Source organism: Martes martes (assembly GCF_963455335.1).
Source record: "Martes martes genome assembly, chromosome: 13".
Taxonomy (NCBI): domain Eukaryota; kingdom Metazoa; phylum Chordata; class Mammalia; order Carnivora; family Mustelidae; genus Martes; species Martes martes.
In genome coordinates, this window is record NC_137901.1 from 85,528,023 (window position 1) to 85,552,154 (window position 24,132).

General features: G+C 49.7%; 1 protein-coding gene across 6 annotated transcripts in view; it reads right to left on the bottom strand.

Annotated features, from left to right (window-relative positions):
* The window catches only part of CAMKK2 (calcium/calmodulin dependent protein kinase kinase 2), a 47,131-nt gene that overhangs the window by 21,940 nt on the left and 1,059 nt on the right, over nt 1-24,132 (bottom strand). For 4 of the 6 annotated variants that reach the window (XM_080821040.1, XM_080821039.1, XM_080821036.1 and 1 more), the window contains exons 2-7: nt 9,323-9,810; nt 5,309-5,356; nt 4,573-4,626; nt 3,881-3,932; nt 3,390-3,523; nt 642-678 (exon numbers count right to left, since the gene is read on the bottom strand). In XM_080821040.1, the coding sequence (XP_080677166.1) occupies nt 642-678; nt 3,390-3,523; nt 3,881-3,932; nt 4,573-4,626; nt 5,309-5,356; nt 9,323-9,769 (772 nt within the window). In that variant the 5' untranslated portion in view covers nt 9,770-9,810. Of the gene's footprint in view, nt 1-641; nt 679-3,389; nt 3,524-3,880; nt 3,933-4,572; nt 4,627-5,308; nt 5,357-9,322; nt 9,811-23,007; nt 23,129-24,132 lie in introns of those variants that run through there. The other 2 variants (XM_080821038.1, XM_080821035.1) reach the window with 1 other exon arrangement.

Genomic DNA, 24,132 nt, shown 5'->3' on the forward strand with positions numbered 1-24,132 from the left:
TCTTTGTGCAGTGGCCTCCAAGGCTGCAAGGGCCCCACCGTGGTCTCAGCCTCTCCATCCTCATCCCCACCCCCTCTCCCGGGTTTCCTCTGTCATGGCCACCTTTGTCATGGCCCTCAAACACTAAGCTCTCACCAGCCTCAGGGCATTTGCACCCGCGCCTCTGCCAGGAATGCTCTTCCCCACATGTAACAGGACTGTGTCTTTGACATTCAGGTGCCAAATCATCACCTCATATGTGAAGCGGCCCTCAATCCCTCTCTCTCAGGTTCCTATTTAACCTTCAGAGGATCAATCTGAGGTTAACTGGTTTATTCCCTGACTAGAATTATCAGCTTCACAAGAGCAGGAGCCTCATCATTCTCATCCACCACTGCATCCTTAGGGCCTAGAATATACCCAGCATTAGCATGCGCTCGATAAGTATTTGCAAGTGAATGGATAGCACCTCCAGAGAAAGTCCCAGCAAGCACTCCCTTCCACCTCCTGCTTCAAACCAGAGCTGCAGCCTCAGGTGGGGCTCACTGTGGGGCCCAGCTCTGGCGGGAGATGCCAGGGACAGGGAACGCTCACGAGGACCCCTGGGCTTTGGCAGGCTCGGCTGCCTGAGCCAGGGCACCGGACGGCAAGGGCTCTCTTACCCATGTACAGATGGTCCTCATTGGGGTCATCCAGGACCTGTTGGCACAGCCACACGGAACAGGCCGGAGATGAGGAGCAGGGGAGAGGAAGAGAGAGAAATGATATGAGCAGGGAGGAAGTAGCATCCACATGACTGCATTTGCCAACGGGAGGGCAGTTCTTTCCGCTGGTTTTCCTGGTTAAGATGAAGGGCACAGGAAAACACCCAGTGTGCGCGATCCAAATGGCCATCTGGAAAATAGGCACCTTCTAACCCAATCTTCAAGGGTCCAAAACAGCTAGAAAAGAGGTTACAAAAGGGAGGGGCAAATTCCTCCCCTGGGAAATGGGGGCGCCCGGCTGGCTCAGTCCATCAAGCAAGCAACTCTTGATCTCAGGGTCATGAGTTTGAGCCCCACACTGAGAGAAGAAATTACTCAAAAACAAAACAAACAAAATAAAAAATACCTTTTTTTAAAAAAAAAATCCCTCCCCTGGGAAATGTCTCAGCTTCAGTAAGAATCCCACCTGTCTCCCAGGAGACAGCAGACTAATCCTCAGGGTAAAAATTCAAGTCCTGTCTGGGTTCTTCCAACTCCTCCATGAAGCACCCCCCGACCTCCTGCCCCCTTAAGAAAGGACGTCCCCCTGCCTGGAACTGCCACGGCATGTCCTCGTTCTCCTCTCACAGCCATCCTGCTTTCAGCTTGTCACTTATGTCTATCTTGTCCCTCTCCGCAAACGGCTATATCCACCTGAGTTGCCTCCGTGGTGCCCTGTACAAGACAAGGCTCATAGTCAGTGCTCAGGAAATGCCTGAATGTCCATGTCCATCTGAATGATGTCTGAGGTCTGTCCAAAAGGCAGGCTGGCAACCAGTCTTGTTGGGTGCACAGGTCAGATGCCACAGGGCAGTGGGGGCCAGGGAGATCCCGCCAGGACCCAGAGCCACTCGCTAACCAAGCGTCCTTGAGTTTCCTCCAAGATGGCTGACTCCAGCATCAGCGACCTGAGACTGTGAAACTCAGGGTCACAGGTGGAGGCAGCCAGCAGCCACCATCCTTCTTCTCTCCTGCCTCTTCCCACATCACCTTCACCTTCCCCAGTCAACCAAGATCCACAGGACAAGAGCTCTAAGAACAAGATGCACCCAAGGCACAGGCCCAGGGCAGCCCACCTAGAGCCCTAAGCCTTGCCCTGTCAAGGGAGTCAGATGCAGGGCATGGCCTACCTAGAGCCCACACCTGACAAGACCCAGGAGGGTATGGCTGCTAACCCTCACACCCATCAAAGGGCAGGTGTGTACCCTCAGAAGACACCGGCCCTTTGCCCATGCTGTTCCTTCCTCTGTGATGTTCTTCCCGTGCGTTCCCTGTTTTCTCCATCCAGGAACAACTGGGGTCATCTCAAACATCCCTTCCCATGAAAAGCCTTCCTCAGCTGCTTGGGCTGGCGGGCTGCTTGCACTCCAAGCTCCGGCACTACCTCCAACACCCATCCAATTACATACTTGATCACACGCCATTTACAAGTCCTGTCATCTAGGCCAGAGGTGCTCCAAATGTGATCTGGGAACTTCTAGGGATCCCCAAGATGCTTTAAGGAAGTTTATGAGGTCAAAACAATTTCACACTAAAACTAAGATAAGTAGCACCTGGGTGGCTCAATTGGTTAAGCATCTGCCTTCGGCTCAGGTCATGATCTCAGGGTTCTGGGATCCAGCACTGCATCAGGCTTCCTGCTCAGTGGGGAGCCTGCTTCTCCTTCTCCTCACTGCTCATGCTCTCTCTTCTCTCTCTCTCTCTCTCAAATAAATAAAAACAAAATCTTATTTTAAAAAATCGGGGTGCCTGATGGCTCAGCCATTAAACGTCTGCCTTCAGGGGCACGTGGGTGGCTCAGGAGGTTAAAGCCTCTGCCTTCGGGTCGAGTCATGATCCTAGGGTCCTGGGATCGAGCCCCACATCAGGCTCTCTGCTCAGAAGGGGGCCTGCTTCCTCCTCTCTCTCTGCCTGACTCTCTGCCTACTAGTGATCTCTGTCTGTCAAATAAATTTTTAAAAATCTTTAAAAAAATAAAAACAAATAAAAATAAATAGATAAAATATAAATTTTTTCAGGAAATATGCTTATTTTTCATAAAAATATATAATGGGACTTCTGTTGTTTTTACATGAATTAATAAATAATTTTTAAGCTTCTCAGTTTTAAATCTTAATATGGCAAATAATAATAAATACAACCCACATAAGCAAAACTTTTTTGGGGTCCTTCAATAATTCTGAAGCGCATAAAGGAATCCTGAGACCAAAAACTGTGAGAACTGCTGATCTAGAACAGGGGATGGAAAATACAGCATGCAGCCAAATCTGGCCCTCTGCTTATTTTTTGTAAATAAAGTTTTATTAGAACACAGCCATACCCACTTGTTTACATGCATATGGTTGCCTTTGTGCTAAAAGCACATATAACACGGAGAAACAGAACCAGCTCCAAAGACAAAAATGGATAAAGGGCAAGTCTTAGTAGCCCTTTGACCTTCAATGTCCTCATTTGTAAAATGGGAGTAATAGTCTTAGGGAAGGGTGAGGACAACATGAAAGAACAGGGGTGCAGAACCTGGAGCAATAATACTACTCAGTCCTCCAACAGCTGCTTAACCTGGCCTGGCTCTCCCTAGAAACCAGCGGCACAGCGTTTGGGTAGTAACAGAGCTGGGCCTGGACAAGCACCATCCTCGCCTCCCTACTCCCTGTCCCCCCAGCTCACCTCCACCAGCTTCACCACGTTGGGGTGGTCTAGCTTCTTGAGGATGGCGATTTCCTGGTACACCTGCTCAATGGGGCCCCTAGGCTGGATGCAGCCTCCGGGGGCTGGCCGGGTGCCTCGGGGTGGGGGGCGACCTGGAGGAGACACAGACCATCCCAGGGTCAGGGCAAAGAGCTTTTCCTCTGCAAATAGGGGGAAATGCAAGGGAGAGGGTCTCGGCAGGGCTGGAGTGGCTGACGCCACCAGGGGCCGTAAGTAGCCTGCTCCTCTCACCTGTCTTCTCTGCTGTTGAAACTCAGTGAGGCTGGAGACCCAGCCCCCTTGCTCAGCTTTCTGTCCCCTCCTTCCCACGCCATACCCCAGGTCATAGTGACAGGAGTCTTTGAGGCCTCTACCCGGGTACTCTACAGGGCACACCATTCAACGAGATCTTCTCTGTCATGCCCCAACCCTGCAACCATAAGAGCAAAGGTGCGGCCCACCAAACTCACGTGGAAAGCCCGCCTGTCGGATCAGCTTCTTTTTGGACAGCACCTTCATCGCCTGTGGGAGAAAAGACCCCACATCTCGGTTAAAACGGAGGAAGGGAGAGGAAGAGTTCCCTCTACTCCTTGGCCTGCCAAAGCTCTTGGCACCCGGGTGGCCTCGGGACAATGTAGTGAGCACTTCGTCATCAGAGTGACTTGACCAGCTGCGAGGAGCCTGGAGGGGGTCCCCCCCGCCCTGAGGGTGCTTCTGAGGTTCCAGGTCCACTCTCCTGGCTGGGACTCGCTACAACTGTGTGTCCTTGCCCAAGGACACATAGGAAGGACACACAGGTGGCAGGTGGGAGAGCCAAAATTTGAACCCACACTAGACTGACCCCAAAGCCTCAGCTACAAGGGCAATTTGTCTCACTACCACCTGGTTCTTGGTGCTATGAAGGATGTAGAAATGGGAGCCCAGAGTAAGGGTATGAGACATCTGCTGAATGCATCCGCTTTCTTTCTGAGCCAATCACTTTGCCTCCCCATTTCCACATCTCTATAATGGGAACATCACTTCCTTCCTAACGCCCAAAATGAAATGACCTAAGAATAAAATGAGACAAGAGCAAAGAAAATCTTCCAGGAAACCAAGTTCTGGAAAGGAGGCTTTTACTTTGGCCAATGGTGAGGGCGGGGAGGGGGCTGTGGATACTCACGTAATAGGTATTGTCATTTTCATTGTAGGCCAGCTTGACCACGCCATAGGAGCCCTGAATAAAGGGAGATGCCCATGACATACTATCCAGAAGTTACAATCTGCAAAATGAGGACCCTAATACAGGGGCTGCAAACCAGCAACCAAATGGCCAAATCTGCTCTCCAATTACATTTTGTTGCATCGGCAGCTTTTAGAAAGTTTGAATTAGTTGCCAACATTTAAAAACAGAAAGATGCAGATATAAAAATCTAAATTCTCAGCTTCTTTGGAAAAAACATGAGAAGATCTAGCCATATGGCCCTATAATCATTTCTACATGTTAACAGTTTGCCACAGTCCTCACCACTCCCTACTGCCTTAGCCCTAGCATGATTTGCTCATTTATGTTACTCACTTGCTTTCTACTGGCATTTGAGTTTCTGACCTCTGCAAAGATACTGCCTATTGGCTGAAATAAAAGCAAAAAGAGATGTGACAGTACCTTAGAGGGGGAAAAAAAACCCACTAATGTTGGTGATATGGAATTCCCTCGAAGTTGTCTGAGCTTTTGTGGAAACACATTAATATTATGATGTAGAAAGAAAATAAGCCAGATGGACCGTTGATGACAAAACCCTCCCACAATCTCGCCTCGAAGGACTTCTTCCCACTCCCAGCTCTAGTGCATTCCCTCCATTCTATCTGAGACATTTTTGGTAGATGTAGAAAACTAGCCTGGCTCCTGGGATATTTACCTTTCCAATTTCATCCTTCAGCGTGTACTGATTCAGCTGTACACAATCCTGGAAAGTTAAGTAGAAACACAGAGAATATGAATTTTAAGTCTCCAGCTCTCCTGGTATGTTTTTCACAAAACAACATATACACCAGGACCCAAATCAGGAAAGAAAACTCCCCCAGCCACCCAGAGGCGTCTCCCAGGGTGACCACTACCCTGACTTCTAAAAGCCTAGTTCCTGTACATTGTAAAAAGGTGATCATACAGTATGTACTCTTTTAATACCCATTTTTGTTTGTTTTTTTAATACCCATTTTTAAGATGTGTTTCTAAAATGTTGATTTTCAATTAAACAAATAATCCTATCTAAGGACTGTGCTGTCCTCCAAAAACATAAAGTGACATAGTGGAGAAAATCTGAGTGACTATGAGGCAGACAATGGTTTCTTAATGGTTTCTGAAAAGTTATTTCTGTACAAAAAGTAGAAGATATAAAAGGAAATAAGTGATAAACGGAACTTCATAAAAATTAAAACCTTTGCTCTTTGGGGAAAAAAAAAAACAAACTTTTGCTCTTTGAGATACTCATTATTAAGGAAACAAAAGACAAGCCACAGCCTGAGAGAAACTATTTGCAACACATCAGACTGGCATCCAGATAGATAAAGAATTCTTGTAACTGGGGTGCCTGGGTGGCTCAGCGGGTTAAGCCTCTGTCTTCCGCTCAGGCCATGATCCCAGGGTCCTGGGATTGAGCCCCACATCAGGCTCTCTGCTCAGCAGGGAGCCTGCTTTCCCCTCTCTCTCTGCCTGCCTCTCTGCCTACTTGTGATCTCTCTCTCTCTCTGTCAAATAAATAAATAAAATCTTAAAAAAAAAAGAACTCTTATAACTTATTAATAACGACACCCTCATCTAAAAAAGAAGATATACAAATGATCAGTAAGCACATGAAAAGAGGTTCCAAAAAAAAAAAAAAAGAGGCTCAACATCATGACTCATAGGGAAAATGTAAATTAAAACCACACCCATTAGCCTGGCTAAAACTCAAAAATGACCATACCAAGTGTTGTCAGAATAATGCAGGCCATGGAGAAGCTTCGCACACTGCTGGCAGGAATTTAAAATGGTGCAGCCTCTTCGGAAAACAGTTGGGCAGTTTGTTAACAAACACCTCCTCTAGGACATAGCCATTCTGCTCCTACCCGTTCATCTAAGAGGTGTGAAAACCTGTGTTCGTGCAAAGACTTGCTGTTTGAAACAGCTTCAAGTTTAACAGTCGAACACTGGAAACGACTCAAACGCCCACTGACAGGTAAATGAATAAACAGTGGTCCACTGCACACAATGAAATACTAGTTAGCCATAAGAAAGAAGCGTGTAACAACACGGACAAGTCTCGAAATCATCATGCCGTCAAAGAAGCTAAGCCCAAAAAGAGTACATACTAGATGATTCCACTCACAGAAAGTTCTTGAACTTGCAAACTAATCTATAATGCTAAAAAAAGCAGGTCAGCGGGTACCTGGGAAAGGGAAAGAAGGGGGAGGGATGTGTCATCGGGTGCGCGGGGAAGGTCTGTGACCTTGACTGGGGCAATGATTTCATAGATGTATGCGTCTATCAGCACTGACTGTATTGTACACTTGAATATGTGCACTTTGGTTTACTTCAATTATACCTCAACATAATTAGGGGGAAAATGTTAGGTGATGTAAGAAATAAAACAGGCAGAAGAAACATGATAGAAAATAACACTTACAGTGCAACAGATAGGCCCAGCACTTCCCTTGAACCCCCCCACCCCAATTCTAACCCTTTCCCCGAACCTTGACATCAGTTTGGTGCATAAACTTCCAGGCCTTTCTCTATGTAAATGCACGCATACATGCACCTGTTGAAAATACAGAGCATTGTTTTGGGATGGGGTTTGGGGAGACAAAAATGATGTCACACTAGATCATCTGTCACTCAACAACGTCACTGGAGATAGTGCCATGTCCGAGTGGACACACAGACCTGCATCTTTTGACTTGCTGTAAAGCCCTCCTCGGCTCACAGAGCCCTCCCTTCACCAGGGAACATTTTAGGTTGCTTCCACTGTTTTTTTCCCAGTGTCAATTTCATTCCCTTGAGTCCTAGAGGAATGTGACAGGCAGAAGTGGGGCCCTGCAGAGCTGTCCTAACGGGTCTCGCTGCCCCTCATCTAAGCCCCAAACGCAGCTGAATTCATCTTCCAGATTCCACTCAGATCCCATCAGGCCCTGATGCTTCCAGGGTCAAGTTCTGACTCCACTCCTCTGACCTTGCAGAGTTGCCTAGTTGCCAACCAAATACCAGGCTCCCCTTTCTTCCTTATAAATCGATAGCTCGGTGGCAATGTCTCAGGCTGCAAAACTGCATTTCCCAGCCTCTCTTACAGCTAGGGGTGGCCACACTATGTTCTGGGTAGCAGGAGAAACCAGAAGTTGTTGGGTGGAGTTTCCAGGAAAAAGGACTGACTTAAGAGAGCAGATGACTTTTGCTCTTCTTCCCTGTTCCTTCTTCCTGCCTGGAATGAAGCTGTGAGGGCTATAGTCACAGCAGCCATCTTGAGACCATGAGGTTTTAAGGACAACAACAACAACAGAACCACCACACAGGTCCCAAATGCCTACCTCCAGATTTATTTTACATGATAAATAAGCCCTATTATGTTAAAGCCACTTCTGGGGGCGGGGGCATTATATCTTTCTCTCTCTAGGCTGACTCAACTCTAACCAAAATAAACCCAAACTCCCCTGTTGCCATGTGCTCCTCACATGGGCCCTATTCTTCATCTAGCTGAAGCCCTGAGTACCTTTCCCCCACATCCTGCCTTCTACCCCTGAGCTTTTGCTCACACTGTGCATTCCCCTGCAGTGAACTCTCTGTGTATACCCATCTCCAATTATGAAAGTCCTACCCGGCCCTCAAAATATAGTTAAATACCGGCCCCTTTAAAACGCCATTCTCGATATCCATGCTTCTCCCAATTAAATTCATTCATTCCTTCAACAAATATTTTTGTGTTCCTACTATGTGCGAGGTACCGTGCCAGGCGCCGGGAACGTGATGGTGGACAGGACTGTTCCTTCTGAGCTTACATTCTAGCTGGGGAGACAGGCCAAAAACAACTCAATAGACACACAGATGGTGATGAGTGTCGCTAACAGGGTGACAGGGGAGATGGGCTGGGGGCTGAGGGGGCTTACAGGGGGTGGTCAGAGAGGTCCTTCAGAGGAGGAGACATTTGAGTTGAAACTTGGCTGTCAAGGGGAGACAGCCCTGCAAAGACAGGGGGTGGGGGGCCCAAGCACAGAGGACAGCAGGGGTAAAGGCCTAATGGAGGGAACGAGTGTGGATATCTGAGGAATACAAAGAAGGCAATGTGGACAGAGCCCTGTGAGCTGGCAGCAGAGAGGCAGGAGATGGGGTGGGAGAGGGGGCAGGGGCAGAGCACTCAGGGCCTGGTGAGCCCTAGTGGGGCTCTAAGTTCTAACCTACCTCCCAGAAGTTTCCAGTAAGGATCAAATGAGAAATTTACACACAGTGCAGACAGAGAGAGCAGTGCCTGGCCCCCTGCTGCTGGACCGGAGGCTTCTCACTGACCACCATCCCCAGCCAAACTCCAACCACCAGCACCTGCATCTCCGACAGATGCCCCCTGTGGCCACAGAGCTGCTGTGCCCACTCTCAGGGCAGGTCACCTGCCCCGAGCAGCCCTCACCAGCAACTGCTAGGAGTCAGTACGAAAAGCCCAGCTCCCTTGGCCCTCAGGCAGGATAACTCTGAGGTACAGAACTTTCGGCAGGTCAAACAGGGCTCCCCAGAGATGGAGTCCCAGCTGTGTATGGCGACAACCAATTCCCTCAGGCACCCTTTGTTGACATCCTTCTCTTCTACCCTCATTTCCCACCCCCACCTGGGCTTCCTGGGGTCACCACCCAAATGAACGTTCTGGAACAGTGCCGCCTACCAGAGGACCCCGCGGCCCGGCCAGCTCACACACCTGCATGCCGGTGATGGAGACGTGGTGGGACTCCACCGTGGGCCGCCGGGGCAGCCGCGGCGACGACTGCGGGGAGCCCACCGGCGAGTGGGGCAGGGCCGCGTAGACGCAGCGTCCGTTCGCGTCCAGCTGGGACCGCTCCTGCAGAGAGAGCTTGCGACTGCACAGCTGGGGCCGGGCCTCGGGCCCGGAGCCGGAGGCGTCGAGGGGCCCATCTCGGCCGTGGGCCTCCAGGGGCCGGTCCCGAGCCAGGCCGCGGTCCGCCACGCAGCCCGGCTCACACTCGGTGACCACGATGAAGGACTCCATGCCCAGGCGGATGCTCAGGGACGAGAGGCCCTGCAGGGCTTCACAGGGCTTCTGGCCTTCGCTGTCGCCGCCGCCCCCCAGCTCATCCTGGAGGGCGGCCGGGTTGCTGCTGGGCTGGCTAGAGACGCATGATGACATGGTGCGCGTGCCCAGGCACTCCCATCCGGCAGCAGCGCCACCTGCGGAGAGAGGAAGGGTCAGTGGCCGGAGGCGGCCAGGGCAGGGGAGGGGAGGGCAGGGCAGGGAAAGCTGGCCGCTCCCAGCGCCGTGGGGACCTCATTCCCCTCTCCAGTTGACATCCTTAAAAAGTCTTGCACAACATGATGTGATCTTAAGTCTATACAGAAGAGCCTACTCCACATTTCCTTATTTGAAAAGCCCCTCCTCACACACAGACGAATTCCAAACTCTAGCTCTGCAGGAACCCCAAAATAGAGTAAGCCTGCCCCCTACAGAGGCGGCAGCTACTTCCAGCTCAAGCTGATTGTTGCTAAACTGGGATGTGGGCCTAGAACTGCCTGTTCCCCCACCACCGCCACTTTTTTTTTTTTTTTAATGTATTTATTATTTAATGTTTTCCTAGTTCAGTACCCTACTTGGTGCCTGCCAGGCATAAGGCAAACAGGAAGTGAAAAGGCTGACATCAGAGCACCTGGCTGGCTTGGTTGGGAGAGCATGCCACTTTTGATCTCAGGGTTGTGAGTTCAAGCCCCACAATAGGAGTAAAAAAAAAAAAAAAAAAGGTTGACATCAAATAGTTTCTTGAGGTGGTTCCTCAAAAATCCTAAACGGAGAATGACCACATGACCTAGCAATTCTGTTTCTAGGTACACACCCCGATAGTACTATTCACCATAACCAATAGGGAAAACAATGTACACGTCCAACAGTTGAATGGATAAGCAGAATGTGGTCTAACCACAATGAAATATTATTCAGCCATTAAAGGAATGAAGTCCTGACACCTGCTACAATCCAGACCAACCTCAAAAATATGCTAAGTGAAGGAAGCCAGACCCCAAAGATCACGTACGTATAATTCTCTTTATTTGCAATTTCTAGAATAGGCAAATGCATAGAAACAGAAAGCAGATTAGTGGTTGTCTAGGACTGAGAAGGTGCTGGGGAGAATGGGAGTGACTGCTGATGGGTACAGGGTCTCCTGGGATGGCGACCGTGTTCTGGAATTAAAGAGACATAGTGAGGGCATAAAATTCTCAATGTACTAAGTGCCGCTGAAGTGTTCATTTTTAAGTGGTGAAGTTCATGTTATGTGAATTAAAAGAAAAAAAAAAGTTGACACTTCCTTAGACTGTTAATTCCTTCCGTTTCTGGGACAGATTATTAACCTTTGGTTCATGTGTTTGACAAATCCTGCTGGACAAATGTCACAGGTGCCACTAGGATTCAGGGAGTACATCCACGGATGCTAACAGTGGCAGCCCCGGACTGATCACCCACATCGCAAAGGTGCCAGGCAAACAGTGGTGCTGAGTAGAGAGATTTTATGAATGACTAAAAGGACATCTCTTTATGACACTGTGTGGCCGTGAGAGGATAGAGAGAAAGATGGGAGCAGAAAATCGGTGCTTCCTGGAGGAGCTGGGTGAGGGGCAGAGAAATGCCACTTGCCTTCTTGGGATTGTCCTGTAAGAAGTATTTATGGCACAGCTTCTGTGTCCGGCAATCTGGACAGTAGCATAGGTGGATGGGGTCCGTGCTCTTGTGGAGGGGGGAAAGACCAATGGGAAAAGCATTAACAAAATCACTGCAGCATCCTAGGTACAATGTATGAAGGACTTCAAGATAACAGAGCAACAAAGAAACCCATCAAGATACTCAGCCTTAGCTACAGTAAGAGAAGGGCAAATTTAAATTACAAAGAAATGGTCTGGTGGGTCCTCCAAAAGCTAACTGCAGTGAATGACCATAGCATCCAGCACCTGCTCTCCCAGGTATGTACCCAAAAGAATGAAGTTAGGATCCAAACGGATACATATACACCCTTGCTCCTGACAGCACTGTTCACAGTCAGAAGGTGGAAACAACTCAAGTGTCCATCAACTGGAATGGCTAAAAGAATGTGTTCTATCCGTATAATGGACTATTAATAAGCCATAAGAAGGAATAAAGTTTCGACACACGCTACACCATGGATGAACTCTGAAAACATGCTAAGTGAAACAAGCCAGATGTTAAAGGACAAATACTGGATGCTGCAATGGTATGAGTCAGGACCTAGAACAGACAACATCATACAGACGGAAGAGAGAGGCTGACCAGGGACTGGGGGAGAGGGGACCAGGGAATCACTGTTTAAGGGGCACAGAGTTCAGTCTAGAGTGATGAAAAAGTCCTGGAAAAGAGATAATAGTGACAGGTGAACAACACTGTGAACGTCATTAATGCCACTAAATGGTGAAAGTGGCAAATTTTGTGTTATGTATATTTTACCAAAATTAACATAATAATAATTAAAACTATTAGGAATTACTACTTTTTCAACTATCAGACTGGCAGCGACAAAAAGTATAATCATAGCACTATTTTGGTAAGGCTATGGGCAGTCGGAATTGGTACCACCCTCATGAAAGGAAAGTCACTAATATCTAACGAAATTCCAAAGCACATACCCTTGACTTAGCAATTCTACATCTGAGTCTTCATCCTACAGACAACCTCACACATGTGAAAAATGATGTATTCTGGTAGTATGGTTTGAAATGACCATCCACAGGGGACTGAGTAAATAAGATTATGCATGTATCCCAGGAGAGAACCAAGCATTCAGTTGACCCTACACAATCTGGTATGAATTAGCTCTAAGACATGCTGTCATAAGCAAAAACCAAAGCATTAGTATGTTGCTGTTTTGGCGTAGGGGGAAATAGGCCCTATATGTGAAAGAAACTGTACATGCAACAGCATATTTCCAAAAAGGTATTCAAGAAAATGGTTAACAGGGGCCTCCAGAGAAAACAAGTGGTTTGCAGAAGTAGGCAGACAGGGTGGGAAGGACTAACATTCTACTGGGTACCATGTGCAAATAGTAACTCTTTTATTTAAAAAAAAAAAAAAAAGATTTTATCTATTTATTTGAAAGAGAGAATGAGAGAGAAAGAGAGCATGAAAGTGGGGCGGGTCCGAGGGAGAAGCAGACTCCCCCTGGGAGCAGGGAGCTGGATGTGGGACTCATCAATCCTGAAACTCCTGGATCATGACCTGAGCCAAAGGCAGTTGCTTAACCAACAGCCACCCAGGAGCCCCATGAACTCTTTTTTTTTTTTTTTTTTAATTTTTTTTTTTTATTTTGGGGCATCGCGCCCCCTGTAGGGCTCACTGCTCGGTGGAGAGTCTTCACCTCTATCTGTTCCTGCGTGTGCGCGTGCGCGCACTCAGGTACGCGCGCGCCCCCCCCCTTTCAAATAGATAAAATCTTTTTTTTTTTTTTTAAGATTTTATTTATTTGACAGACAGAGATCACAAGTAGGCAGACAGGCAGGCAGAGAGAGAGAAGGGGAAGCAGGCTCACCGCTGAACAGAGAGCCCGATGCAAGGCTCGGATCATGACCTGAGCTGAAAGCTTTAACCGACTGAGCCACCCAGGCGCCCCTAAAAAATTTATTTTAAAGTCATCTCTAGGGGCGCCTGGGTGGCTCAGTGGCTTAAAGCCTCTGCCTTCAGCTCGGGTCATGATCCCAGGGTGCTGGGATGGAGCCCCGCATTGGGCTCTCTGCTCAGCAGGGAGCCTGCTTCCTCCTCTCTCTCTCTGCCTGCCTCTCTGCCTACTTGTGATCTCTGTCAAATAAATAAATAAAATCTTAAAAAAAAAAAAAAGTCATCTCTACACTCAACGTGCGGCTCGAACTCACAACCCTAACATCAAGAACCGCACACTCTACCAAATGAGCTGACCAGGTGCCCCCAGAAATGAATTCTTTAAAGAAAGAAGTAACTGTAACCCTGGTAGGAGTTAGGATAATAAACCTAGAGGGCTGAGGCAAGTGGAGGAGGAGGAGGAGGCAGCTGGTCCCACTCCTATTCCTCTATCCCACCCTTACCGTGTCTGAGAAAGAAATCATTGACTGTGTTCCTGGCTGCCCGTCTGGATCACTGAAAGAATCCAACCCAAGTTCAAGGTTCTCTGTGGCCCAGCTTGTTATGTTATGCATCCTCCAGGAAAGGAAAAGCAGGGCCCTTGAAGCTCCATTGCTTGGACTGGCCACATACAAGTGACTTAGCTTTCCTCGGCCTCAGTTTTCTTATCTATAAAATGGGCAGTCACCCGACAGCCATGAGGATTAAATGAGCTAAGCACACAGTGTCATGTCTCGTACATGGTCACATGCTCAAAAAGCTATTTTTTCAATAATTACCTATCGAATGCCTACTATGTGCCAGGCTGGGTTCCAGAATGTTCCTATGAGGTACTGATATCCAAGGCAGCCAACCTACTCTCCTGTGGGTTCCATCACTCTGGCTACAGGGGCCTGCCGCCCCCAGGGCAAGAGGGGGCAGCTCCAGTGGCCTGTCCTCCTCCCACAGCCACCTCTGACAGGGCTGCAGAGTTCCTGAAAAGAAAACTAGTCTGGCAGCACCTGAGAAAGTTAATGGAGAATTTTTTTCTTGCCAAGAAAAAAACAATTGCTTATCGATCTTCACTCCAGGCCAAGGACACCAAGCCATCTGCCCCCAGCAAAGCTGCTTTTAATCAGTCTCCTTGACAAGCTGGCGTCTGGCCAGGGCCTTGAGGAGGCGGGCGGAGATGACGGCCTCTATGCTAGAGGGGCAAGTGTCCCAGTCTCAGAAAAGAGGGCCCAGACCTCAGTGTCCCGGGTCTCCAGCGAGGCCTGAGAACCAAGCCAGCCATTCTGCCAGGCATGAGGGCGGGGGCCGGGGTGGAGGGGGGAGTCTTCCACCTCTAACCCCTACAGAGTCCAAGCCAGGGTTCCCATGGATCTGGGGCCAAAGACCCTACAAGGTCACAGGCTCCATAAGGATCTGATGAAACCCATCAACACCCTGCCCAGGAGAGAAAAATCCTACAAAGACAATGGTTTGCGTGACAACAGCAGTTCGCTGAGCACTTATCCCACACCAAGTATGGCTAAACATTCTGCCTGGGTCATTTGGTCCCCACCAGCCCTCTGCAAGGGAGGGACAGCTAAGGGCGCCACTGGGGGGTAGCGAGGGGCCCTTTCTGCAAAACTGCTTGGGTTTCACAAAACGCGAAGAGCCCTCTCCCCAGAGCTTCCTGCCTGAAATCTGTGTCCTCTCCCTGCCCCTGAAGCCTTCCCCATCCTCCCAGGGCTGGCAGCCCCAAGCTCCCCCACCTCTGACAGGGCGGCTCAACAGAGCAACCAGACCCTTCCTGAAGCAGATGGACCAGGCTCCGCGCCAGGATGAAGGGAACGCTCCTTGCCAGGAAACCAAGTGGCACAGACCTCTAGGAAGCGCGTTCCCATTTCCTGGGGGCTGTTTCCAACCTGTGCCTGTTCACCAAACGCAGAGGCGCCACAGGACCAGCCAGCAAGTAGGCAGTAAGTGTGGCAGGGACATCCCCCAACTCCAGACTCACCGTGCAAGGGGTTCCCTGGGCTCCCGGGTACCATGGGATAACAAAGGGGCCCCAACAAAGGGGCCCCGAACGATGTCCTCCCTGCGATAACAGGCTTGGCCAGATACATCCTCTAATGTGGGGAAACTGAGGCCTAGGGAGGTCCTAAAGGAAATTCACTCACCCATTTGTTCTTTAAGGTAATTACTGAGGACCTACTATGTGGCAGATAAACAAAACAGATGTGATTTCTTAAAAGTAGGTACATGGGGGGTGGGCGGTGCCTGGGCGGCTCAGTTGTTGGGCATCTGCCTTTGGCTCAGGTCATGATCCCAGGGTCCTGGGATAGAGCCCTGCATTGGGCTCCCTGCTCCCCGGGGAGCCTGCTTCTCCCTCTCCCACTTCCCCTGCTTGTGTTCCTGCTCTCGCTCTGTGTCAAATTAAAAAAAAAAAAAAGGTAGGTACATGGGGTGCCTGGGTGGTGCCGTCATTTGAGCATCTGACTCTTGGTTTCAGCTCAGGTCATGATCTCAGGATCCTAAGGTTAAGCCCCTCACTGGATCTGTGCTCAGTATGGAGTCCGCTTGAGATTTTCTCCCTCTCCTTCTGCCCTTCCCCCTGCGCGTGCGCTCTCTCTCCCTCCCTCCCTTCCTCTCTGTAAAATAAAAAAAACAAAATCTTAAAAAAAAAAAAAAGTGGGTACACAAATGACTCTGTTAAGTACAAATGAGGAGAAACCAAGACCAGATAAAACAGAAGATAGGGGAGACACCTGGGTGGCTGAGTCGGTTAAACAGCCATGTCTTGATTTCGGCTCAAGTCATGATCTCAGGGTCCTGGAATGGAGCCCCATATATATCGGGCTCCGTGCTCATGGGGAGTCTGCTTGAGGATTTTCTCTCTCTCCCTGCTCGTACTCTCGATCTCCCCAAAATAAATAAATCAATCTTAAAAAACAGAGAGAGAGAGAGAACAGAGGGGCCCACTTTAGATCAGAATGGGGGGGCAGGTCAAGGAAGGCCTCGGTTCAGGAAATTGTATTTCAGCTGAGACCTACAGGGTAGGTAGGTGCTGAGGGGGCAGGGCCTTGTTCCAGAAGGAGTGAGCTTCTGAGAAGGCCCTGAGCCAGGAAAGACGTGGGAGAGTGGAGGGAACAGAAAGAAGCACCACCCCCTCCTCCCCAGACTGGAGGCATGTGAGTGTGAGCTGAGTGTGAGTGTAAGCACGTGGAGGGTGTGTGCAAAGGAAGCTGGAGAGGCTGGAGGACAAGAGCTTTGTAGGGAAACTTGATGGAGAACACAAAGGGCAACCCAGGGCAGAGTCCCAGAGACCCCACTGGGCACCTGTTAGAGATTGAACTGCCCCCCCCCCAAAAAAAAGATACGCTGGAGTCATAACCCTGGGACCTCAGAATGGAATTTTATTTGGAAGAGAGGGTCTTTACAGAGGTAATCAAGTTGCAATGAGGTCACTAAGGGTGGGTCCTAATCGAATTTGAGTGGTATCTTTATAAAAAGGGGAAAATCTGGACCCAGAGACAGATCCACATAGGGAAGAACACAGGGGAATGTGGGAGCAGAGATCTGGTGCTGCCCTGTCGAGCCAAGGAATGCCAAAGACGGCCAGCAAGCCAGCAGAAGCCCGGAGAGGGGCAGAACAGATTCTCCCTCCCAGTGCTTGGCCTAGGGCTTCTGGCCTCCACAACTGTGAGCCTCTCCAGTTCTGCCGTTGAAGCCTCCCGTCTGCGGACCGTCCTCCCAGCGGCCCTAGCAAGAGAACACAGCTCCGGCCCACCCACAGAAACCAGCTGCCTCAAGGCCACCGATGACAGGTGTTTCCCAAAGGAGGAGCGGGAGACCCGGGGGGCTCGGCGGGACTGGCCGACGCAGCACTAAGGTTTGATGCCAGCGGGAACACTCCAGATTCCCGCCCTGGCCCAGCCAAACAGTCTTACCCTTTCCGTGACACCAACCCTTACAAATGTCTCTCCTTGAGCACTCTTTGTTTGGAGGCTTGGAACCCGACTGTCTCCCCAGAGACAAAGGCCCTCCCCTGGCAGAGGGCAGGAGGGATAATGCCAGTTTCAGCTTAGCGTGCACAGACCCCGTCCCTGTCACAGTCCCGAGAGCAACGAGGTGGCAAGTGGTGACTCAGGGGTCAACTGGTCAGGCCTACCCTGTGTCTAAAACTATTTGAATGAGATGTCAACATCTCAAAGCCAGGACATTTCTGAATAAAGGCAAAATTTCCAGTCTCTTGAGGTCCTGGGCACTCCAACAGCACCGGGCCTGTATTCTCTCCCGGCAACAATTCACTGCAGCTTTGGACAGGAAATACAGTTGCCTGCATACCACAGTCCATGACACCACTACCACCACCACCACCACTCGCCTCCCCAACACCAAGGACAGGCTGAGTGCATGTCACACGCCCGCCTCCTTTTCCCACAGCTCCTGCCCTATCTCACCCCTCCAAGCCCTGCTTGGAGATGCATCAGATGTCCATGCTAAACAGGGCACACATCAGGGGTCACCTGCTCCAACCACTTCAATTCACCAATGAGAAAAATGAACCTTCAGGAAGATTTACTGATTTGCCCCAAGTTAAACAGTGGTTCCAGGAAAAGCTAAAACCGGTCTGAGTTTTTCAAGAAGGGGCTAAAAATTACAACCACAGCCTTGCAAGGTCCACGTACTGGATCCTAGATAAAGTCCGGGCTAGGCAAAATCCCTAACAAAGGGGAGCATACGGCCCATTCCCTGGACTTCCTAAGACCTCAACTTGCTTGAGAGGGGAGCATGAAGACATGAGATCTTAGGAGGGTCAGAAAAGAAATGCATAGGATTTGGAGATATCAGCCACGGCTTTGCCTTTCTTATTTACGGATCAACTCCAGGACCTAGAACTTTCCAGAACACTGCTGACACTCAGTAAATACTGGCTAGAGCCGTTTGTTTCTATCACTCATCCCAAGACTGCTCAGAAGTTTTCTTTAGTTGGCTCAGAATCTATGTTCCTTTAGGCCAATAACAGCAGCCTGATTTACATCTGGGAAACCATTCTTTCTTGTGAAAGGTGACTCCACCGAGCTTGTCTCCATCAACTTCCCGGATTCCCATATGACTTGAGCCTGATTAATGAGGCATGAATTGCTCTGGTCAAGAGATTTTATACAAGAGTAGACGTGTGACTCAAGTCAGACCACCACATCTCATTCTAGGATTTGTCTTAAGGATTGAGAATGTCTCTTTCTGTGAAACTTGGAGCAATAGGATGTATTTCTAGAGTTATTGGGGGCTGGGAAGAACCCTGCCCTAGAATGAAGTCGACAGAGAAGAGAAGCAACAGACAGAGAAGAACTGAGGCCCAGAGACACTGTCCGAGTACAGGATCCAGCCATGCCTGAAGCCCATATATACCAGAAGCTTTCAACTACATGATCCCATTTTTGCTTAAGTTAGTTTGTGATTGGTTTTCTGTCATTTACAACCCAGGGTCCTGACTGACAGAAGACAGAGCTGACTGACAGAAAAGCTTCTCCACTAAACTCCTTATCAGAGCAACACTTCCCTACACCATAAGGCTCTCAACCAGACCAAACTGCCAGGCAGCCACAGGTCCCCCGGTGACCCCCACAGCCTTCACTTTGACATTGAGGCAAAACCCGGAACTTCCAAAGACTTTTTCTTTTTTCTCTTCTTAAACTTAAAGAAAAAAAAAATCAAGGCTGGGGAAAGGACGGGCCAATGAACAGGACAGAGTGAAGTAAAGAGAGTGACCAGACCTTTGATACAAGAAATGCATCAGGGAGGCAGCGGCCATGTCAGCGTTAGATGGCAGCCAGGCCCCCTGCAGCTCTTGCCAAGTGCCAGGTTCTGTTCTGAGCACTTTGCATGTATCATCTCATTTAACTGTCAGAACAACTTTGTGAGTCAGGTACACTTAACATGCTTATTTCACTGATGAGGAAACTGAGGCAGAGAGTCAGAGTGACTTGCCCACAATCACACAGGGCTTTGGGAAAGCACAGGTTTAAACCAAAGGCCCCTGGAGCGGGGAGGGGGGGGCATGGTAATGAAGTGCACGTCCCTTCTCCTGCACACAGCAAATGCTCCCCGAACGGACGCTGTTGCCAGGAAAGCACTTTCATGGCTAGCAAGTTCAAGTCCCTCACCTGGCTTGAATTTATATTAAAACAAAATCTTTATCTCTAATCCCACTGTGCTAACTTTACTCTTTCCATCTCCCCCTCTAACTCTTGTCCACATGCATCACTTTTCACAAGACTTAAATAAAGCAAAGCGTGCACAGAATGTCACGTCCTTGCTTACATGTATCCTAAGAATGTGTGCACGCTCCCGAGGCTTTCATCACCAGCACAGGGCTGCCCATGGAGTTGCTCAGACCCAGAGACGGGAGGTGGCCTCCACAAGGGAGCCCAGCAGGTCCCGGACTAGGCCAGGGTGAGAACCAGAGGTTCTGACTCCCGCAGCCCCATGTCCCCTGGAGGACAGGACACTTACAGAGCAAGGAGCTCCAGTGTGATTGTTTGGTTAATAAGGAAGCGCCCCCCCCCATTCATGCAGTCAAGCATCTAAAAGCCAGGTGCACCCCAGTGGCCCCGACCTTGAACAGAAGGAAGTGTGAGTGGGTGGGTTGGTGTGAAGCAGGTGTGTGTGGGGGGGGTGCTACCTGGAAAGGGAGGCAGGAACCATCTTCCTTCTTTCCCCCTGTCCCACTCAATCTTTCAGGGAACCAAAGGAAGAGGCAGAGAAACAACTGGAATTTGAGTTTGTAATGAAAAGAAGTAACAATTTGAAACAAATGAAGAAGTAACTCAGACTCCAACATTCTGCAGCCTGGCAGGTGGGAGACAGAGGGGACCAGCCTCGAATCCCCGGCCGTCCCTACCCACGGCCCTTCTCCCACCTTCTTCCCTCCCTCTGCAGCCTCCCCGCACAAAGCACCCAGCCGGGGGCAAGGAGGGGCTGGGAACCGGCTCTGCCTCTGAGGAACCAACCCCGTCCCCAACACCTGGACACAGAACCTGGTAGAATTGTCTGAAATGAATCTAAATAAAATCCCTCTCCATCAGAAGCCTCAAAGGCAAAAATCCTAATGCACTTATAAAAACCCCGATGGAGGTGTTCTTTCTTCCATGCCCTGCCCCCACCCAAACCACCGGGTTCCCCATTTAAACTTCTTCAGCAGAGGCTTATCTCAGACACCACCCGCGATGCCCCTCCCCCACCCATTCCCCGCCTACCTCAAGCCCCTGCGGGCAGAGGGGCCAGGCCTTGGCCTGGGGAGGGGTGAGGGGGCATCTCTTCCTGGGACCATCCTTTCTCCTCTCCAGGTTGGGATTAGCATTTTTATCTCTGCAACTGCCATCTCTCAACTATTTACAGAAGCCAACGGGATAAAAAGAGACAACATAAAAATAGTTGCTCAGCAGCCTTCAGGATGGGGTGGGGGTGGGGGTACAACAGGCTCTTGGAATTTTCTTTCTCTCCTTTTCAAAGGGGAAGATGCTAGAATTGTTTATCTTTCCCAAAGCACTCCCCTAAGAGTTCACAGACCACTCACCTGGGAGCTCTCTGGAGCCAGGGACCATGTCCCAGCGTCCCTCAGCTCCCAGGACAGGGCTTGTCACTAGCCCCCCAAACAGTGTGGGCTCAGATCAGTGACATTTCGTCAGGGTTACAGAGCCAGCACTAAGTGAAACACGGCGCCTTGCTCTGCCCTGTTTCCATCCGGCCTTCCAAAAAACATGAGCCAGTCAAAAAAACAAAACAAAACTTGGCTTTTCTCTATGCTTAAAATGTTTCATAATTGAAGAAAAAAGTTCAGCGGCACCACTACCAAAACGACAGAAACAGAAAACATGGGCAGCTGAAATCACTCCTTCCCCATTTTGGTCATGAACGTCCCCCGGCAGGGAATGCTAGGGCATTCCCCACGAGCGACAGCGCCCACCTCCTCTGAAATAGACCCAATTTTTTGCTGTGTTGAGGAAGGGATCCAATCAGAGAAGAAAGGAAAAAATAATCACTTAAAATCGTATTTTCCAGAGAGTAAAAAACCATACCCTCTTGAAGAGGGATTCTATTCTATGAGAAAACGGGCACCATCTGCCATCATATGGAGGTCAAGGTAAACTCGAGAGCTCAGGATTAGAAGGTATGCCAGGAAACTAGACAAATCCCGGGGGCCTGGACCCTGATTTTCTCATCTGTAAAATGGAGTCGCTGCAGCTCAGCCAGGGGGTGACTCTGGAGTCCATCTTCTATATGAACGCCAGCTCACAGCGCTCCCAAAGACCCTGTTCTCCCCTCCTCGCTGTGTTCCACCTTCTCAGCTGTCAAAGGGAAGGAGCTAAGGGGCTGCTCTTTTCTGGGCTTCCTCCCAGCTCCGGGTTCACTAGGCTTCTGATTTCCTCCATGGTAGGCATTTCTTTCTGGCCAGGCTGTCAGGAGACTGCGCTGACTCCACACCTGGCCACAGGGTTAGGGCTCCATCCATCCGGGGAGGCTTTCTCTACTTTGCGGATTTACTTACCTGGAAAAAGTCTCACAAAATACACAAAATACATGCCAAAAGATGACATGTGTCTAACAAATCACGCCTGCGTCTAACAAATCACCGTGATTGAAGAAATGGAACCAAATGAAATCCACACTCTCCCTGAAAAATCACACGGCACCCCTGTGCCTTGAGCGTGGAGGCACCGGGCTTTGGAAGGAAGCAGGATTCTTGTGGCGGAGCTGGAGGGGGCCCGAGACGGAGGGCGTCCTGAAAACCCTGTTCCTGGGAACTGCTCCCCAACTGAATTCCAAGACCCTTCCTTCCACCAGCTTCTGTCTGCCAACAGGATGACAAAGTAACATCCGAGGCCCAGAGGTTCATGAACTGGGCTCTGAGGAAGCAGAGGTATGCACGAAGTGGCCTTAAGAAACCCTCATAGTGGAAACCACCCAGGGTCCACCAACTGATGAATGGATAAACAAAATGGGGTCTATCCATACAAGGGAATACTACTCAGCCACAGAAGAGAAGCACCCATATACTCTACAGCATGGGTGAACCTCGGAAACGTTTCGCTCCAAGAAAGACAAGCCAGACACGAAAGGTCACATATTAACAGGTCCATAAGGGAACCAGCCCAGCTGAAAGAAGAAAAGGCCATTCCAGGAGAGGAATGCAATTTCCTTCACTTCCAAGAAAGAAGGCACAGAAAGGAGGGAGAAGGCCAAGGCGGCACCCTGGAGCCAGGCGAGCCTTAACCCCCCCCGCCCCCCCCCCCGGGGTCCTGTAGCCCAAAGGGGAGGAGCTGACTGGGAGAGCAAAACATCCAGGGAAAAATAGCAACACAAGGCCCTCTGACCCAAAGGACAGAAACAGCATTTGCCCCAAATCTCCAGGATCAGGAAAGGAAGTAAAAACTCAAGGCTTCCCCGTTACCAGTAAGTGGGATGAAGAAAGGAAGGTGGCGATTGACCCTAACCAAGTTCAAGTACTCTGCCTGTCTGAGCCCTTTCATTAAATGAGTTCATGATGAGATGAGGACAACTCTGCAACCCACATTAAAATCTGAGCCAAACGCCTTGAAAATAGGCTTGGCCTGCCCCACCCAGCAGCCCATCTTGGATGCAGGTTGAGGTTTCAAGGAGGAAACTCCTGGGTGACTGCAGAAAGTTCCCTCTGCTAGGTCAGACCCTTCCCCTCCCACTCCCATGCAATCTCTCTCTTTTTTTTTCAGCCTGTCCCTTAAGGCTTAGCACAAACACCACCTCTTTCTGGGAGCCTCCTGGATTCATACCAGCAAGAAGAGATTTCTCCAGAAACTCCATCGCCCTCTGCTTCCTTCATTCCCAGCACACTTATTCCTCCTGGTGTGTTTCAACACGGACACTCCTGGCATTCAGGGCAGGGCAATTCTTCATGCCTGGCATGGATCTGGCCTGCTTGCCGGACATTTGGCATCCTTGGCTCCTGCCTACCAAAGCCAGAAGTGCTCAGCATCACTTTGACAACCAAAAGTCACCAGGCACTTTTCCAAATGCTTGCCAGGAAGGTGCGACTGCCCCTGGTGAGAGCTATTGCAGAGTTATTGGTGAATATATTTGGCCACTAGCCCACTAACAACCTGGGAGCAAAGACAAGTCAATACCCATCAGTACCATGCCCGCTTAGCTCTGTGTCCTCCTAAGCTGGGTTAGTAAACAATTCTGGGTCCCTCAAAAAGCTGAGGGCAGCCTTGCAAGGGACCCTGCTGTAAGAGACGTGGTAAAGTGCATAGGCTCAAGGGCCTGACAGGCCTGGGTGGGCTGTGTGACCCTGGGCAAGCTGCTTAACCTCTCTGATCCCTCTACAGAATGTGGCTAACTCCAAGCAACACTGCAGGATTGTTTCCACCCTTGACCTCCTCATCTCTACAATGGGAGTAAACATTTCTGCCTCTAGGATTTTGGTAGGCATTAAATGAGATAATAAATGCAACACATAGCACAGTGTTTGGAGGCTCATCAAATGATGGCTATTACTTTTTATGACAAAAATACGCTGTGCTCTCACTAGGAATAGCTGCTTTCTACATAGGAAGGGCTTAAATTGAGCAATCTGGAAGGAGGTGCCAGGGCTCACCACAAAGCTGCATCTGCATAGCACGAACACTGTTTACTCTTAAATTGCATGTTTTTGTGGGGTGGTTTGGGAGGCGGGGGCTCACTCCCCCAAAACCCTCCCCTTGTTGCTGCCCCTACCTCCCCGAGAACATGGCAGCCTATGGGGACAGAGAGCTATCCTCTTCTCTCTACCCTGGGGGCAGGGCTAGGAGAGGGGGTGTGGTAAATGACGGTACCACTCTAGGGGACATGAAGTTTCTATCTCTAGGACTGTAGGGACCTCCAGATTAAAGTTACCTCTAAGGAAGTGGACACTACAT